The 14,237-nt window shown below is 23.6% G+C and overlaps 2 protein-coding genes across 5 annotated transcripts in view; one reads left to right on the top strand and one right to left on the bottom strand.

Annotated features, from left to right (window-relative positions):
* Nucleotides 1-14,237, top strand: part of LOC142221004 (ubiquitin carboxyl-terminal hydrolase 12/46 homolog) — a 345,234-nt gene that overhangs the window by 162,520 nt on the left and 168,477 nt on the right. Inside the window, exon 3 of one of the 4 annotated variants that reach the window (XM_075290541.1) lies at nucleotides 9,222-10,973. The exons of the other annotated variants lie outside the window; for them this stretch is intronic. Within the exon in view, the coding sequence (XP_075146656.1) occupies nucleotides 9,443-10,645 (1,203 nt within the window). The 5' untranslated portion in view covers nucleotides 9,222-9,442 and the 3' untranslated portion in view covers nucleotides 10,646-10,973. Of the gene's footprint in view, nucleotides 1-9,221; nucleotides 10,974-14,237 lie in introns of those variants that run through there. 4 annotated transcript variants of the gene reach the window in all.
* Nucleotides 1,537-2,114, bottom strand: LOC142219669 (uncharacterized). The gene is made up of 3 exons (XM_075288552.1): nucleotides 2,078-2,114; nucleotides 1,939-2,018; nucleotides 1,537-1,875 (listed from the first exon to the last, which is right to left on the bottom strand). Exons 1-3 carry the CDS (start codon nucleotides 2,096-2,098, stop codon nucleotides 1,632-1,634), a joined length of 345 nt encoding a protein of 114 aa, XP_075144667.1. The 5' UTR covers nucleotides 2,099-2,114; the 3' UTR covers nucleotides 1,537-1,631.

Raw genomic sequence — 14,237 nt, 5'->3', positions numbered from 1 at the left:
TTCTGAAAAATTTTATTTCTATAGAAAATTTTCTGAAAAATTTTATTTCTATAGAAAGTTTTCAGAAAAATTTTATTTGTATAGAAAATGTTTATTTCTATAGAAAATTTGCTGAAAATGTTTATTTCTATAGAACATTTTCTGAAATTTTTATTTTTATAGAAAAATGGTAAATGGAAAATTTTCTATTGTTTTCTATTTTTTCCGAAAATTTTATTTCTATAGAAAATTTTCTGAAATTTTTTTTTTCTATAGGAAATTTTCTGAAAAATTTTATTTCTATAGAAAATTTTCTGAAAAATTTTATTTCTATAGAAAATTTTCTGAAAAATTTTATTTCTATAGAAAATTTTCTGAAAAATTTTATTTCTACAGAAAATTTTCTGAAAAATTTTATTTCTATAGAAAATTTTCTGAACAATTTTATTTCTATAGAAAATTTGCTGAAAATTTTTATTTCTATAGAAAATGTTCTGAAAATTTTTATTTCTATAGAATAATGGTAAATGCAAAATTTTATTTCTTTAGAAATTTTTATTTCTATTGAAAACTTGCAAAATTTTGTTTCTAAAGAATTTTTTTTATTTCTATAGAAAATTTTCTGAAACTTTTATTTCTATAGAAAATTTTTGTCAACATTTTATTTTATAGAATTTTTTTTTCCAAAATTTTGCCAAAAATTTATTTTTATAGAGAAATTTCTGAAAAATTTTATTTCTATAGAAAATTTTCTGAAAAATTTTATTTCTATAGAAAATTTTCTGAAAAATTTTATTTCTATAGAAAATTTTCTGAAAAATTTTATTTCTACAGAAAATTTTCTGAAAAATTTTATTTCTATAGAAAATTTTCTGAACAATTTTATTTCTATAGAAAATTTGCTGAAAATTTTTATTTCTATAGAAAATGTTCTGAAAATTTTTATTTCTATAGAATAATGGTAAATGCAAAATTTTATTTCTTTAGAAATTTTTATTTCTATTGAAAACTTTTGCAAAATTTTGTTTCTAAAGATTTTTTTTATTTCTATAGAAAATTTTCTGAAACTTTTATTTCTATAGAAAATTTTTGTCAACATTTTATTTTATAGATTTTTTTTTTCCAAAATTTTGTCAAAAATTTATTTTTATAGAGAATTTTGCCAAATTTTATTTCTATAGAAATTTTTGTCAAAATTTTATTTCCATAGAAAATTTGTCAAAATTTTATATCTATAGAAAAGTTTGTCAATATTTGATTTCTATAGAAAAATTTGTCAAAATATTATTTCTATAGAAAATGTTGTCAACATTTTATTTCTATAGAAAATTTTGTCAGAATTTTATTTTTATAGATAATTTTGTCAAAATTTTATTTCCATAGAAAATTTGGTCAAAATTTTATTTTATAGAAATGTTTTCCAAAATTTTGTCAAAATTTTATTTTTATAGAAAATTTTGAAAAAATTGTATTTCTATAGAAATTTTTTGGCAGAATTCTACCAACTACTTTAGCAACCGTGAATAGTATCCCTCTCTAAAATCTAATAATGCCATATTTCAAGTCACCAATTGGCGTTTTTATAAAAGTTTTTTATTTTAAAATGTAATTTGTTAATAAATTTCATTTTTTTTTTAAATTATTCGTCACACTTAACCACCCAAAGATTTTAATGTTGATGGATTCAGACGTTTTCCTCCTAAAGATTCTTGTTGTATGAAATTAAAGTTAACCTTGTAGCCATCTTTATCAGCCACATATTCAATGGTAGCTTTCAATTCATGTTTTGGATCATCGGGAATATCGTATCGCTGAACACTGAAACCATTTATGGACAAGTACTTATCATTTTCCAAAGAAATTGTTTGCTCCGACAGGCCATTTTTTACCGGAATACTATGGAATAAAAAGGTGTTAAAATTTTATTTATAATCAATAATAACATTTCCAAAAAATTACTGTATTTGTCGAAGTATTTTGGTATCTGCTTGTGCCAAATGATAGCAATTGATCAATGCTATGACTAGAAATAAAATAATCTTGAAAATTAAATTATTATTTTTTTCGTATTGTTTTTGATACTTTCTTTAGAATTTACCTTCAATTTAGTTATCTGCATTGTGTTCCCTCCAATACTTTTCTATTGCAACTAATTTCAAATTCTTAGTTTCATTTCTTGCATAATTGACTGCAAGTTTAAAATACTGGGAATATACCGGTTTTAATTAGCACGTAAAATATGTGCCTTATATTAGGATTTTAATTCTGGTTATTTTTAGATGTTGATAGAGAAACAAAAATATTACGTTACTCTATATAATGGGTATTCGAAAAAGTAATTTCGAATTTTCCCAATAGATGTCGCTGGAGACGCATATTTCCAGAAATTTAGAAAGGATTTGGAGTCAATTGGACTACAGCTGCGACTAGATTTTGATCATAAAAATGTGTTCACAGACAAACGGACGGTCATGTCAAAGGTCGATTCTAGTAATCGACCTTTGATATTTTTGACAATCGATCCATCTCGACTTTTGACATTGGCTGATAGATTAAAAGGGAAATATAATGCAAGTATTACTATGATAGCCCCGTGTATCATATTCATACTTACAGACCTTCAGTGAAAATGAATTAATAAAATTATCCGGTATTACCGCAGTTCAAAACTGTTTAAAATTTATATTGCATTCCCTTTTTGCGATCTATTAACAAAGTTATCCATTAGCAAAAAATTACTACAAATTTTGTGGTTTTATGAAAACAGCTGTCTTCCAAAGAATTGATTTATCATTTTATTTTAAAAGTTTATTTATAATTTTACGATCACTCCCAATAGCGACAATTTATTTGGGTGTATACATATCCCTTGAATTATAAAGGAGTCGAAGTTTTAAATATTTTAAGTTCGCACTAACACGGGAAAGTTGCTACTTCAACAAAAAGAGAGAATTTGCCCGCAATGGACTTAGATAATATGATCTAAAACGTGAATTAAAATTTTTAAAGATATTGAACTAATATTGAAATAATGGAACTAATAGAAAATTTAATCTAAATTTTATTTTTATTGAATTTATATAGAGAATTTTTTTCTATAGGAAATTTTATCAAAATTTTATTCCTTTCGAAAATTTTGTCAAAATGTTATTCGTAGAGAAAATGTTGTCAACATTTTATTCTTAGAGAATCTTTTCTCAAAATTTTATTACTAGAGAAAAATTTTTCAAAATTTTATACCTAAAGATAATTTTGTCAAAATTTTATATCTAAAGATAATTTTGTCAAAATTTTATTACTAGACAAAAATTTGTTAAAATTGTATTCCGAAAGAAAATTTTGTCAAAATTTAATTCCTATAGAATATATTATCAAAATTTTATTCTTAGATATAATTTTGTCAACATTATATTCTTAGATTACATTTTGTCAAAATTTTATTTTTATTGAAAATTTTCTCAACATTTTATTAGAAGAGAAAATTGTGTGAAAATTTTATTCCTATATAAAATTTTTCTAAAATTTATTTCTAGAGAAAATTTTGTCAAAATTTTATTCTTAGATTAGGTTAGGTGGCAGACCGATGTATCAGGCTCACTTAGACTATTCAGTCCATTGTGATACCACATTGGTGAACTTCTCTCTTATCACTGAGTGCTGCCCGATTCCATGTTAAGCTCAACGACAAGGGACCTCTTTTTTATAGCCGAGTCCGAACGGCGTTCCACATTGCAGTGAAAGCACTTAGAGAAGCTTTGAAACCCTCAGAAATGTCACCAGCATCACTGAGGTGGGATAATCCACCGCTGAAAAACTTTTTGGTGTTCGGTCGAAGCAGGAATCGAACCCACGACCTTATGTATGCAAGGCGGGCATGCCATTGTACAACGGTGGCTTCCTATTCTTAGATTAAATTTTGTAAAAATTTAGTCTTAGAGAAAATTTTCAAAATTTTATTTCTGTTTAAAATTTTGTCAAACATTTTATTCCAAGAGAAAATTGGGTCAAAATTTTATTCTTTCCGTAAATTTTGTCCGAATTTTATTCACAGAGAAAATTTTTTTCAAAATTTTATTCACAGAGAATTTTTTTAAATTTTTTTTTTAAATTTTATTTTGAAAATTTGTCAAAATTTTCGTAGAAAAAATTTTGTCAAAATTTTTGTCCTATAGAAAATTTTGTCTAAAATTTATTTCTAGAGAAAATTTTGTCAAAATTTTATTCTTAGATTAAATTTTGTCAAAATTTTATTCGTAGAGAAAATTTTGTCAAAATTTTATTCCCAGAAAAAATTTTGTCAACATTTTATTCTTAGATTGAATTTTGTCAAATTTTTTTTTTTGAAAATTTTGTCAATTTTTTTTTTTGAAAATTTTGTCAAAATGTTATTCCTAGAGAAAATATTGCCAACATTTTTTTCTTCGAGAACATTTTGTCGAAATTTTATTATTAGAGAAAATTTCGTCAACATTTTATTCTTAGAGAAAATTTTGTCAAACTTTTATTCTTAGAGCAAATTTTGTCAAAATTTTATTCATATCGAAATTTTGTCAACATTTAGAGAAAATTGAAGAATTAAAAATTTTATTCTTTGAGAAAATTTTGTCCGAATTTTGTCCGAATTTGTCTAAAATTTATTCGTAGAGAAAATTGTGTCAAAATTTCATTACTATTGAAAATTTTGTCAAAATTTTATTCCCAGAGAAAATTGTGTCATAAATTTATTTTGAAAATTTTGTCAAAATTTTATTCTTAGAGAAAATTTTTCCTAGAGAAATTTTTGTCAAAATTTTATTTCTAGAGAAAATTGTGTCAAAATTTTATTACTAGACAAAATTTTGTAAAAATTTTATTTTTATTGAAAATTTTGTCTAAAATTTATTCCTAGAGAAAATTGTGTCAAAATTTTATTACTATTGAAAATTTTGTAAAAATTTTATTCCTGTGTCAAAATGTTATTCCTAGACAAAATTTTGTAAAAATTTTATTTCTATTGAAAATTTTGTCAAAATTTTATTCCTAGAGAAAATTGGGTCAAAATTTTATTCGTTGAGAAAATTTTGTCAAAATTTTATTCTTTGAGAAAATTTTTTCAAAATTTTATTCACAGAGAAAATTTTGTCAAAATTGTATTCTTAGAGAAATTGTGTCAAAATTTTATTTTGAAAATTTTGTCAAAATTTTATTCTTAGAGAAAATTTTGTCGAAATTTTATTCCTAGAGAAAATTTTGTAAAAATTTTATTTCTAGAGAAAATTGTGTCAAAATTTTATTCCTAGACTAAATTTTGAAAAATTTTATTTTTGTTGAAAATTTTGTCTAAAATTTATTCCTGGAGAAGATTGGGTGAAAATTTTATTCTTTGAGAAAATTTTTTCAAAATTTTATTCCTAGAGAAAATTTTGTAAACATTTTATTCCTAGAGAAAATTTTTTCAAAATTTTATTCCTAGAGAAAATTTTGTCAAAATTTTATTCTTAAAGCAAATTTTGTCAAAATTTTATTCTTTGAGAAAATTTTGTCAAAATTTTGTTTTTATTGAAAATTTTGTCAAAATTTTATTAGTAGAGAAAATTGTGTCAAAATTTTATTCCTATAGAAAATTTTGTCTAAAATTTATTCCTAGAGAAATGTCAAAATTTTATTCCTAGAGCAAATTTTGTCAAGATTTTATTTCTATTGAAAATTTTGTCAAAATTTTATTCCTGGAGAAAATTGGGTCAACATTTTATTCTTTGAGAAAATTTTGTCAAAATTTTATTCCTAGAGAAAATTTTGTCAAAATTTTATTCTTAGAGCAAATTTTATCAACATTTTATTCTTTGAGAAAATTTTGTCAAAATTTTATTCTTAGAGAAAATTTTGTCGAAATTTTATTCCTAGAGAAAGTTTTGTCAAAATTTTATTTCTAGAGAAAATTGTGTCCAAATGTTAGTCTTAGACTAAATTTTGTCAAAATTTTATTTTTATTGAAAATTTTGTCAAAATTTTATTTTTATTGAAAATTTTGTCAAAATTTTATTAGTAGAGAAAATTGTGTCAAAATTTTATTCTTAGACTAAATTTTATAAAAATTTTATGTTTATTGAAATTTTTTTTCAACATTTTATTAGTAAATTGTGTCAAAATTTTATTCCTATAGAAAATTTTGTCTAAAATTTATTCCTAAAGAAAATTTTGTCAATTTTATTCCTAGAGAAAATTTGTCAAAATTTTATTCTTAGAGCAAATTTTGTCAAAATTTTATTCATATAGAAAATTGTGTCTAAAATTTATTCCTAGACAAAATTTTGTCAAAATTTTATTGTGAGATTAAATTTTGTCCAAATTTTATTTTTATTGAAAATTTTGTCAAAATTTTATTCCTAGAGAAAATTTTGTCAAAATTTTATTCATACGCAAATTTCTATTGAAAATTTTATTCCTATACAAAATGTTGTTAAAATTTTATTCCTAGACAAAACTTTATCTCTATAGAAAATTTATGAAGTACCTCTTAGGTGGTGAGAAATGTTTTGCAAAATCTACACTGAAAAAAATATTTACGTGATATTAAAGATTGTGCAACCTAAATTTTAGGATGCGAAATTTACAAATTATTAAGGACAAATTTCTAATGCAATTTTAATTAAAATAAATTTTATAATCATTGTTTCAAAAATTTTTTTCATAAAATTTAGGACACAGATTTTGTAAATTTGCAACCCTCCGTTAAAGTCGCATGTCTTTGAAGTAAGGTTAATTTTCCTTAAAGTAAAGGAACACATTTTTGGTTTAAAGAAATTGTCATTAAATTAAGTGAAATATTGAAATTTTAGCTTTTAGATTAAAATTTCATATATGAGATCTGTATCCTAATTTTAATTTTATTGGTCCTAGATTTGAAGCCAGATAGGTGGCTCTTTGGCTCGGAATCAAAACCAAATTCTTTAAGGGAAGGTCAACATCTTTGTAAAGGAACACATTTTTGGTTTAAAGAAATTGTCATTAAATTAACTGAAATATTGAAATTTTAGATTTAAGTTGAAAATTTCATATATGAGATCTGTATCCTAATTTTAATTTTATTGGTCCTAGATTTGAAGCCAGATAGGTAGCTCTTTGGCTCGGAATCAAACCCAAATTTTTTAAGGGAAGGTCAACATCTTTGGATCCAAGTAAAATTTTTTTTGAGAATATCAAAACTTCAAGAATTCTAGCAATCTAACAAACAGTAAAAAAAATCAGGTATATTTCCACCAACTGTGGCATCCGCGCTTACTTGCCACAGTTGAATGCTTACATTCAATAAAGTTTAGACTTAAAAATTTCAAATTTTTGGGGTGTCTCGTTAATTTAGTAGACAAAATGACAAAAATGAATGCAAGAACATTTATCTGAAACAAAATATGTGTCTCAAGTAGAACTATATCCACGTCACCATCATTATCTTTTGTCTCTATTATCGGTCGCTCTCTCTTTCTGACATTTCTAAACAAATACATGTTTTAGACATAATTTCTAAATTAATATATGTATGCACCCATAAACATAATGAAGAAAATGTAATGCCCCAAACATAGTATGTTCTAACATATTAACATATATGAACCCAAGCATGTTATACTACACTCAAAAAAAGGTTACTTAAATCCAAAGATTTTGACCTTCCCTTAAGGATTTTGGTATTGATTCCGAGCCAAAGATGCTCGGATGGCTTTAAATCTAGGACCAATAAAATTAAAATTAAGATACAGATCTCATTTATCAATTTTTCATTCCCTTTTCGCGGAGTTATTAATAAAGGTTCCCACGTGCAAACAAATGCCAGTTTAAAAATCCAAATTATAACGGATACTTCAAAGTAAAAAATGTTTTCTTAATTCCAAAAAAAAAAAAAACTTTAAACCAAAGACGCTAAATCCTTAAAATAAGTCTTAGCCTATATTTGAAGCGTTTTATCTTAAATCTAAAGTTTCAATATTTCAGTTAATTTAAGGACAATTTCTTTAAATCGAAAATGTGTTTCTTTACTTTAAGGAAAATTAGCCTTTGTTCAAAGACATGGAACTGTAGCGGAGGGACGCAAATTCACAAAATTTGTGCCCTAAATTTTAGTTAATTTAAGGACAATTTCTTTAAATCGAAAATGTCTTTCTTTACTTTAAGGAAAATTAGCCTTTGTTCAAAGACATACGACTTTAACGGAGGGACGCAAATTCACAAAATTTGTGTCCTAAATTTAATGAAAAAAATTTTTTAAGCAAAGATAAACTTTAATTTAATTAAATTGTCATTATTTTAAAGAAATATATCCTTAATACTTTGTAAATTTCGCATCCTAAAATTTAAGTTGCATAATCTTTAATATCACGTAAATATTTGTTTCAGTGTAGTTTGTCAACATTTTATGTTTGCACATAAAAATGATGTGCTAAAAAATAAACATATAATGTTTACACCGAAACATGTGATAAACGGACTTTTTCGTCCGTGTAAGGGTTACGGATACCCATTTCCTAGGTCAGAAATTATTAAATAAAAATAGAATTATAAATAAATAAATTAAATAATTAAATTTATTAGTATAAATTGAATTTATTAGTTTAACATAAATTTATTTAATTAAAAAAAAAAACATTATTTTAACATTAGTTTAAATATAAGTAATTAATAATCATAGGAATTTTTCGATGATGGAGAATAGTTCCAGCTCAAAAGTGCTTTGAACTGTAAAATACATAAAGCTTGGTTAGTTAGTTAGATGCATGCTGTAAACTAATGGACTAATTTAATATTAGTTTGTAAGGCTTTAAATTTAAATTTTGAATTAAATTTAAATTTAAAAGCCATAAACTTATTCTTCCTTCTCCTTATTTGTTTGTTTTTTTTGGATGAAAAAAAAAAAAAAGAAATTTACATATTTATGTAATTTATTGTCATTTGTATAATATATATTATATATAAAATTAATTAATTTTGTGAAAATAAATAAAAAAGAACTTTTTAATTTTTCATTTGAATTTGAGCTGAATATTACAAAAAGAAAAAAAAAAAAAAACAAAACATAGAAACACAAGATTGGAGAGGGGATAATAAAGTGTTTTAGTTTCATTAAAAGTAATTTCAAAAATTGTTGTTTTGAATATTTTATTAAATTTACTTAATAAAATATAAGCTTAAACAAAAATATTATCGAAAAAATAAAATGCTTTGCTTTTACTGACACTCCCCTCTTCAACTTTTTGTTTTTATATTTTCAGAACGGAAATAGAAAAAAGTTTGATTAGAAGTATTAGGAAAAGTTAAGAGATTACTCACCCCCCTCAAAAGAAAACAAATCTAACATTTTGCTATGGTGATGGTGTAATTTCGCTTAAAGATTATCCAAACACTCTCTTGCTCTCGCTCGCTCACATACACAACCACCCATTTACCCACCCACAATCAATAAGAATCTCATAACACATCAACGAAGAGAAAAATGGGCGCCAATGTATCGCAGTTGGAAAAGGAAATAGGCTCTGATCTTTTCCCACCAAATGAGCATTATTTTGGTTTGGTGAATTTTGGAAATACCTGCTATAGTAATTCGGTGCTGCAGGCTTTGTACTTCTGTAAGCCGTTTCGTGATAAGGTTTTGGAATACAAAGCAAAAAATAAACGTCCCAAGGAGACTTTGCTTTCCTGCCTGGCCGATTTATTCTACAACATAGCCACGCAAAAGAAGAAAGTAGGCTCTATAGCCCCCAAAAAGTTTATTGCTCGCCTACGCAAGGAGAAGGAAGAATTTGATAATTACATGCAACAAGATGCCCATGAGTTCCTGAATTTTTTGATTAATCACATCAACGAAATTATTCTGGCCGAGAGAAATGCCCAGAAAAATGGCAATACCACCTCAGGAACAGCAGCCACAAAATCTTCGTCCACAACCTCAACCTCAACAACGGTTTCCAATTCGTCCACCAATGGTACTAGCTCAAATTCAACGGGATCCTTAAATGGCATAGGTATTGGGATTGCCGATGCCACTACACCAACCCAAACGAATTCTGCCAATACCGAACCTACATGGGTCCATGAAATATTCCAGGGTACTTTAACTTCGGAGACCAGATGTTTGAACTGCGAAACGGTTAGCAGTAAAGATGAGCATTTCTTTGATCTGCAAGTGGATGTGGATCAGAATACCTCCATCACGCATTGCTTGCGTTGTTTTAGCAATACGGAAACTTTGTGTTCGGATAATAAATTCAAGTGCGATAACTGCTGTAGTTATCAAGAGGCTCAGAAACGTATGCGTGTCAAAAAGTTGCCCATGATATTGGCCTTACATCTGAAACGCTTCAAGTACATGGAACAATTCAATCGTCACATTAAGGTTTCCCATCGTGTGGTATTTCCATTGGAGCTGAGACTTTTCAATACCTCCGACGATGCTGTTAATCCAGATCGCCTCTATGATCTTATGGCCGTTGTCATCCATTGTGGTTCGGGTCCAAATCGTGGCCATTACATCAGCATTGTCAAAAGTCATGGTTTGTGGTTACTCTTCGACGATGATATGGTGGATAAAATTGAGGCCTCAACCATTGAAGATTTCTATGGCTTAACTTCGGATATTCAAAAATCCTCAGAAACTGGCTATATACTTTTCTATCAATCGAGGGATTGCAATGCCTAAGTGCAGGAGACAAAGGGGACCCATAAGAGCAGGATGTGTAATTAGAACTCTTGGACCCTTGGCAAAGAGCATGTGTTGTGTGTTTTGTTTTTATTCTAATGATTTGAAGAAAAAATCTTGGCATGTTAGAACAATTATTTCATTTAGTTGATATCACAATATAATTTAAAAATTCTTTATTTGTTTAAGTTTAATAAAAATATAATATTAAAAAAAAAAAATTATGATAAAAATATAATTATGAGAGCATATACCATAAGATTATTGCATCAATAAAGAGTCATAATAAACGTCTATCTATCATAACGATTTAACAAATAAATTTAAATTATTGTATTTTCAATGTTGAAGAAAGGATGAACGGAATATTAATCTTACAAAAAAGATAGTGAGTAACTAGCATTTAATATAGTCATAATTTTTAATACATTTAACAAACACCAGCGAGCCCAAAATTTTCTATACAAATAGAATTTTGACAACATTTTCTATATAAATAAAATTTTGCAAAAATTTTCTGTAGAAATAAATTTTTTTACCAAATTTTCTATAGAAATAAAATTTTGTGAAAAATTTTCTATAGAAATAAAATTTTGCAAAAATTTTCTACAGAAATAAAATTTTGCAAAACTTTTGTGAAAAATTTTCTATAGAAATAAAATTTTGTACAAATTTTTCTATAGAAATACATTTTTTTATAAAATTTTCTATAGAAATAAAATTCTGCAAAAATTTTCTACAGAATTAAAATTTTGACAAAATTTTCTATAGAAATAACATTTTGACAAAATTTTCTATAGAAATAAATTTGTTTACAAAATTTTCTATAGAAATAATTTTTTTTACAAAATTCAGTATAGAAATAAAATTTTCTATAGAAATAAAACTTTGCAAAAAAAAAACTATAGCAAAAAATGTTGGCAAAACTTTCTATAGAAATAGAATTGTGACAAAATTTGCTATAGAATTGAAATTTTGGCAAAATTTTCAAAAGAAATAAATGTTTTTACAAAATTTTCTATAGAATAAAATTTTGCAAAAATTTTCTATGGAAATAACATTTTGCAAAAAGTTTTTATAGAAAAAAATGTTGTCAAAATGTTCTATAGAAAAAAATTGACAAAATTTTCAATAGAAATAAAATTCTGCAAAAATTTTCAATATAAATAAAATTCTGCAAAAATTTTCAATAGAAATATTTTTTTTTTACAAAATCTTCTATAGAAATAAAATTTTCTACAAAATTTACTATAGAAATTAAACTTTGCAAAAAATTTCTGAATTTTGACAAAATTTATAGATAGAAATAATTTTTTGACAAAATTTTCGAAAGAAATACAATTTTGACAAAATTTTCTATAGAAATAAAATTTTGACAAAATTTTCTATAGAATTAAAATTTTGACAAAATTTTCTATAGAATTAAAATTTTGAAAAAATTTTCTATAGATATAAAATTTTGACAACATTTTGTATAGAAATAAAATTTTGCAAAAATTTTCCATAGAAGTAAAATTTTCTAAAGAAATAAAATTTTGCAAAAATTTTCTAAAGAAATAAAATTTTGCAAAAATTTCCTAAAGAAATAAAATTTTGCAAACATTTTCTATAGAAATTAAATTTTGCAAAAAAAAAAATCTGTAGAAATAAAATTTTGACAAAAGTTTCTATAGACATAAAATTTTGACAAAATTTATATAGAAATAAAATTTTGACAAAATTTTCTGCAGAAATAAAATTTTGGAAAAATTTTCTGTAGAATTAATTTTCTATAGAAATAAAATTTTCTATAGAAATAAAATTTTCCATAGAAATAAAATTTTGCAAAAATTTTCTAAAGAAATAACATTTTGCAAAAATTTTCTAAAGAAATAAAATTTTGCAAAAAATTCCTAAAGAAATAAAATTTTGCAAACATTTTCTATAGAAATGAAATTTTGCAAAAAATTTCTATAGAAATAAAATTTTGCAAAAATTTTCTATAGAAATAAAATTTTGCAAAAATTTTCTATAGAAATAAAATTTTGCAAAAATTTTCTATAGAAATAAAATTTTGACAAAATTTTCTATAGAAATAAAATTTTTGACAAAATTTTCTATAGAAATAAAATTTTGGAAAAATTTTCTGTAGAATTAATTTTCTATAGAAATAAAATTTTCTATAGAAATAAAATTTTCCATAGAAATAAAATTTTGCAAAAATTTTCTATACAATTAAAATTTGGACAACATTTTCTATTGAAGTAAAATTTTGACAAAATTTTCTATAGATACAAAATTTTGACAAATTTTTCTATAGAAATAAAATTTTGCAAAAATTTTCCATAGAAGTAAACTTTTCTAAAGAAATAAAATTTTGACAAAATTTTCTATAGAAATAAAATTTTGACAAAATTTTCTATCGAAATAAAATTTTGGAAAAATTTTCTGTATAATTAACTTTCTATAGAAATAAAATGTTCCATAGAAATAAAATTTTGCAAAAATTTTCTATACAAATAAAATTTGCACAACATTTTCTATAGAAATAAAATGTTGACACAATTTTCTATAGAAATAAAATTGTGACAAAATTATCTATTGAAATAAAAATTTGACAAAATTTTCTATAGAAATAAAATTTTGCAAAAATTTTCTACAAAAAGAAATTTTTGACAAAATGTTCTATAAAAATAAAATTTTGCAAAAATTTTCTAAAGAAATAAAATTGTGCAAATATTTTCTATAGAAATAAATGTTTGACACAATTTTCTATAGAAATAAAATGTTGACACAATTTTCTATAGAAATAAAATTTTGCAAAAATTTTCTATAGAAATAAAATTGTTTACAAAATTGTCGATAGAATTAGAATTTTGCAAAAATTTTCTATAGAAATAAAATTTTGCAAAAATTTTCTATAGAAATAAAATTTTGCAAAAATTTTCTATAGAAATAAAATTTTGCAAAAATTTTCTATAGAAATAAAATTTTGCAAAAATTTTCTATAGAAATAAAATTTTGCAAAAATTTTCTATATAAACAAAAATTGGACAACGTTTTCTATAGAAATAAAATTTAGACATTTTCTATAAAAATAAAATGTTGACAAATTTTTTTATAGAAATAAAATTTTGGCAATATTGTGACAAAATTGTCTATAGAAATAAAATTTAGACAAAATTTTCTATAGAAATAAAATTTTGACAAAATTTTCTATAGAAATAAAATTTTGACAAAATTTTCTATAGAAATAAAATTTGGACAAAATTTTCTACAAAAAGAAATTTTTGACAAAATGTTCTATAAAAATAAAATTATGCAAACATTTTCTAAAGAAATAAAATTGTGCAAATATTTTCTATAGAAATAAATGTTTGACACAATTTTCTATAGAAATAAAATGTTGACACAATTTTCTATAGAAATAAAATTTTGCAAAAATTTTCTATAGAAATTAAATTTTGACAAAATTGTCTATAGAAATAAAATTTAGACAAAATTGTCTATAGAAATAAAATTTAGACAAAATTTTCTATAGAAATAAAATTTTGACAAAATTTTCTATAGAAATAAAATGTTGACAAAATTTTCTATAGAAATAAAATTTTGA

This window comes from Haematobia irritans, chromosome 1, assembly GCF_050003625.1.
Source record: "Haematobia irritans isolate KBUSLIRL chromosome 1, ASM5000362v1, whole genome shotgun sequence".
Taxonomy (NCBI): domain Eukaryota; kingdom Metazoa; phylum Arthropoda; class Insecta; order Diptera; family Muscidae; genus Haematobia; species Haematobia irritans.
Note: the sequence above shows the minus strand (reverse complement) of the source record. Positions and strands in the feature narration are given on the sequence as shown.

Coding starts and splice junctions, on each gene's coding strand:
- LOC142219669 (XM_075288552.1), bottom strand. CDS start 2,098: ATGCAGATAACTAAATTGAAG. Junction 2,019..2,077: donor TGCAGATAACTAAATTGAAG/GTAAATTCTAAA, acceptor TTAATTTTCAAG/ATTATTTTATTTCTAGTCAT. Junction 1,876..1,938: donor AAAATACTTCGACAAATACA/GTAATTTTTTGG, acceptor TTTATTCCATAG/TATTCCGGTAAAAAATGGCC.